Source organism: Montipora capricornis, chromosome 6 (assembly GCF_036669925.1).
Source record: "Montipora capricornis isolate CH-2021 chromosome 6, ASM3666992v2, whole genome shotgun sequence".
Taxonomy (NCBI): Eukaryota; Metazoa; Cnidaria; class Anthozoa; order Scleractinia; family Acroporidae; genus Montipora; species Montipora capricornis.
In genome coordinates, this window is record NC_090888.1 from 62788441 (window position 1) to 62793440 (window position 5000).

The 5000-nt window shown below is 39.2% G+C and overlaps 2 protein-coding genes across 2 annotated transcripts in view; one reads left to right on the forward strand and one right to left on the reverse strand.

Moving 5' to 3' along the window:
* Positions 1-2253, reverse strand: part of LOC138052821 (uncharacterized) — a 7505-nt gene extending 5252 nt beyond the window's left edge. The window contains exons 1-2 of the mRNA XM_068899407.1: positions 2116-2253; positions 893-1106 (exon numbers count right to left, since the gene is read on the reverse strand). Coding sequence (XP_068755508.1) covers positions 893-1072 — 180 coding nt within the window. The 5' untranslated portion in view covers positions 1073-1106; positions 2116-2253. The remainder of the gene's footprint in view (positions 1-892; positions 1107-2115) is intronic.
* A 318-nt stretch (positions 2254-2571) lies between these two features.
* The window catches only part of LOC138052819 (glutathione S-transferase omega-1-like), a 4010-nt gene continuing 1581 nt past the window's right edge, over positions 2572-5000 (forward strand). Inside the window, exons 1-3 of the mRNA XM_068899405.1 lie at positions 2572-2731; positions 3063-3225; positions 4838-4935. Of these exons, the coding sequence (XP_068755506.1) occupies positions 2642-2731; positions 3063-3225; positions 4838-4935 (351 nt within the window). The 5' untranslated portion in view covers positions 2572-2641. The remainder of the gene's footprint in view (positions 2732-3062; positions 3226-4837; positions 4936-5000) is intronic.

A 5000-nucleotide genomic window follows, 5' to 3' on the forward strand; every position in this document is an offset into this window, starting at 1 on the left:
CTGTGATCAAAAAAACCACTTCCTTTTTTCCCTCAGATTTTGAAAGTGAGTTTGCTTAACACCTGACTGGCAAAATTTTGAGCTTTGATTTTTATCCAAAGGCCATTTACTTTGAGTGTAAGTTTTGGATTTCACGGTCCGCCATTACTCACGTTCAAAACTGACCGTTTGGACCTCAGACGGCTGGATCCAGGGAAAAGTGACGTCAGAGGTTCACTAGCTTAAAATTTCAGCATGTGAACGCACCTTATTATATATGCAAAGCGTGAGTTTAAAAGTCTGAAAGCCCAAAACCCCCGTGCTGCATATTAATTCTGCGCCGTACACACGTATTGCATTCTTAAACTAGTGAGCCTTTGACGTCATTTCTCCTCGATCCAGCTCTCTCAAGAACATAATGTTAGTAATGGCGGACCATTAAATAGGAAAATTACAGTTAAAATAAAGAGGTGTCTTTTTGAAATCAAGGCTTAAAACGTGGGTCACTTAGTGTTTTGTTAACATAGTTTTGAAATCCAAAGAAAAATATGAATTGATTTTTTGGTCACAGGGGCACTTTAAATTAATGTCAATGGCAAAGGAAGCATTCAACAATGGAATTAAAAAGGGAAAAATAGAGCACTGACACTTACACAAACTCTGTGAGATGAGGAAAAGATACCGGTAAGTTGTCTAAATCTTTCATGCTACCTCTGTGCCAATCAGTTACCCATAATTCTGCAATATTCCCTAGCATTCACTCGTAGAATAACAACTTTGTGAATTGAGCTTATAAACAGGTTTCCCTCATGGTAAATAACCATATGTTTGCAATTGTACATGTAACAGGTTTAAAATGTCGTGAAAACACTACGAGTACTAACAAAGGCAGAATACAGGAAATTCATTTTACCACATTTGCACCAGCCATGGAAAGATGACCAGTTCCTTGCTTAGCTGTAGCTGCTGCCTCTGGTCCATACTTTTGTGAAAGGTACTGCTCAAGAGGAATTCCACTCTCTGGGGTTGTACGATTGAGGAAGAATGGCTTCCATGTCACTTCAAAGGACAGCTGGTCAGAAAACACCTTCATGGCTTCTTCCAGATGGCGTTTTCCAACAAAACACCTTAAATTAAAATGAATTTTATTTAGTAAAACATGTACCAATAGTCGTTTTTCGGTTTGAAAACACTTCCCCTGACAAATGAAAATAGTGGAAGTACTTTCACAATAGGAAAGGCCTTCTTTCTTTTATATTTTATAGGAAGACAACCAGGAGGAGAAAAGAACTCTGCACTGTGTAGAAACTTTATCAAGCTGCAATCCATGGAAAGGGGACAGCACTGTTCAAAATGCATGGTCCTTTCAGAGCAACTACAGGATACCCCACCATCTCTATTCATAAGCAAATTAGTGGCTGGGTATATACGTATTCCAGAGTTCTGACCACTTGTTGAATTTGATCCTGGTAGACTCCCTGGTCGAACCATCTGCACTTGTAAATAGCCAACTGGTTTGCCTCCAGCCAGTTGAGATTCTTATCAGTTGTTATTGCTGTGTTCCGTCGTTTCGTCTGAAAAACCCCTATGGGCAGCGGTCAATTAAGTATGAATTGTACGTATTGTATTGTCACAAGTATACCTTAATAAAAACTTACTGGCCGTTTAGTGAGCCCACGAGTAGCAAGGCATCCTCTAAATGAAACTATAATGCTCAACACAATCAGGCTCGATACAGTCAGAAGTCACTTTTTCTCTTGCCTATCAGCCCAGCAAATACTCAGAGGAAAAGACGTCTCTGCTTGCAGAGAACAAAGGACAATCTTACACAAAACAACGAAATAATCAAATAACCTAACATTAATTTTTAAGCTTATGGATAAAGAGGAAAGTGTATTGCATTTCGTTGTTGGTCTTTCGAAAGTTACCAAAATTAAACTCTGGTTTCATAAAGACGATCTCAGACCAGGGGAAGCATTCCTGGCCACAACCTAACATTCCACTTGGATACCGAACGCCGTATTTACGAGTCAAAAAGAACAAAAACTGCTAGACAACTGCCCAACTTCGACGATGACACAGCGATTTGTTTCCCCCAATACATTGAGTGGGACATCAAGTCGTGTTTGTGCTTACCACGGTCAGATAGTGTCCGAGACGATGTCTATTAATACCAATGGCTTCTGACTGCTCATTGTGACTGAAGTCTGGAACAAAATTCTCTTCAAGATAAATCGCGAGATGCCTCCTGGCATCAACATCAACTTTTCTTTTTGTCCTTGTCATATACAACATCCCGAAATATACCTCTCCTGACAAAGATGTCACGAGTGCTCTTTTGTGGAGGGTTGCGTGACATCCCCACAAATTGGCGAAGGATACAGTATGTGCATTTGACAACATTTTAAAAATAATTCTCAACTTATGGGGAAATTTTAAAATGCAGTATTGCCCTTTTAGCATGTCGTCGGTCAGAATTACCCTCAGTTTGGGCGCCCTGGCGACTGGACTCGGCTTAGTGCATGACTAAAATTTACTGGTAACTAAGTTAGCTTTGAGTTACACCAAATCAGAATGACAAAGTGATATTTTGTACATGACTTCGTAGGCAGTTTACATAGCATTGATTTAATTGTGAGAGACTTTGTGTGCAAGAAGGAAAATGAGTCATTGTTCTAAAAGATCCGAAAAACCAGCTTTTACAAAGGACTGTCTTCGACTATACAGCATGAGGTTCTGTCCATTCGCTCAGGTACTATGTTGAAGTACCTAACCCACGTTATCTTGATAAAACAAACTCGTGTACCTTCTAGTTTCACTCTTTTACAATACAAACACTTGGTTCTTGCGAACAAAGAATATTCTATCAATTCATATAACTTGAATTTTCATAATTTTGTAACCTATAACGAGTTCTGTTTAAAGGAGTTAGTCATGAAATCATTAGGTAACGTTCTCAAGAGTTCCAGAAACTTAATAGGGACTTTAAGATAGTACACTACGTGCCCATGTCTACGGACTCCTTATGTGTTCCCTGTTAAAACAAACTGATATACTCCTTCATTTTGTTCATCTATTTACAGAGAGTTCGCCTGGTTCTTGCCGCAAAGGGTGTAGAATACGAATGCGTGAACATCAATTTAAAGGATAAACCAGGCTGGTTTTCTGATATCAACCCTCTTGGAATGGTACCAGCAATTGAACACCCGGATGGAAAAGTCGTATATGAATCTGCGATATGCTGTGGTAGGTACTTGATGAATTTATTGTACTGCCGTGATGAGCTCGCTGCGGGTAGCGATTAGAAAGAGTTTCTTTCACAACGATAATTAGAGCGCTCAAATAACGAAACTACAACGACGACTCCAGCAAGTGTCACTTTAAAAATGCCCACTTTTGGCGAAAAGAGATTGATAGGTTTTCAACCATTCTATCTTCTCGATCGAGTCTAATTGCCGGCCATTTTAAAATAACTCGCACAATTGCGAGACCGACGTACCTTAAGTTTTCCCTCGAGAACTACTTTTGATTAACTGCGCTTTCGAAGACATCAGGGCCCGGTTGTTCAAAGCTGATTAACGCTAATCCCAGATCAAAAGTTAACCAATGAGTTTATTTCTCTACTCAAAAATGTTGTTCAACGCTGATATTCGGCAAAACTTTACATTAGAAGACGTCAATTTTGAAAAACAAAACTATCACAAAAAAGTTGAAAATATGAAACAAAAGTTTACGCTAATCCTGGATTGAGTTAATCGGCTTTCGAACAACCGGACCCAGATGCAAAAAATAACCAGAAGAACTTATACAAAACTCAAGTATGAAAATACAAAATCATATCAAGATCAAACGCAATGGTCTTTCCTATATCCGACCGTTGTGACCGCTTATTCCAACTATTTAATGCTAACCTCTCGAAACACAGATATGCGCTCCAGACATCTCTATCCGCGAGAGGCACAGATAACAATGGTGTAATATACAAATGCTGGTGGACGAATAGTAGGATCTAATAAGTGATTTATCATTGTGTCAACGGCAAATGGCGAATGTCTGGCCGAGATTTGCGTTTTGCCAAAAATGAAAGAAACGATTTTGATTTTAGCTGATCCCTAGCCATTCTTGTTCCAAGAGCCCGCTTTTCTTTGGTCAGCACACATTTCCGTCCCAAGAATCCACTTTTCTTTATTTCAGTCAGCACCAAGATTACGGACTCTGGCCAGGGCCAACATGTGGGCAGGAGCAGTGAAAGTCAATTTTTGTAACTATTGCCAAAAACTGTTGTTCCTAATTTCCCAACAGACTAAATCGGCTAACTGAATGTTGTACCCAATTCAAACATGCGAATGCTCAACACGTTCTCGCCTATGAATGCACGATTATCCTGAATTGTTAATTTGCTTTGAATTATTATTATCTTGAATTTTGGACGCTTTGTTCCAGGACTTTTGGTAGCAGAGTAAATAAGGAAATAAAAAATCACATCCTTGGATTGGATTTGAACCTGGAGTTTGTACTCTGTAGGAACCGATTCTTTCCGCTTTACCACTGAAGATCAAGACATCGCCTTTCCCAGAAAAAAAGTGGGCTCTGGGGACGAGATGCTTGCCATTGGCCACACGGATATCAAGTAACTTCTTAAAGGAAAAAGAAAAGTTAAAATCAGATGATTTTCCTACTTTTATGACAAGCACCAAGCTTCCGCGTTTGCCGTTTCAAGTAAAAGCGATGTAAAATCGATCTCTTGCATGAGAAATCTGTTCTTTTTTCTCAAAACTTGGAGACGATAACATAAAGTCCAAACAATTTTGCCGCTTTGCTATTTAATATTATATAAGAGGATTTGTTTCTCTCTCAGATTATCTGAATGACCTGTTTCCTGACAGCCCTCTGTATCCAACTGATCCGTACGATAAATATAAGCAACGAATGCTGGTTGAGACATTGGGAAATGCGGTGAGGATACTTTTCCCTTCTTCTCCACCACTTCCATGTTATTTAATCGTAATAAAAAGCGTTTT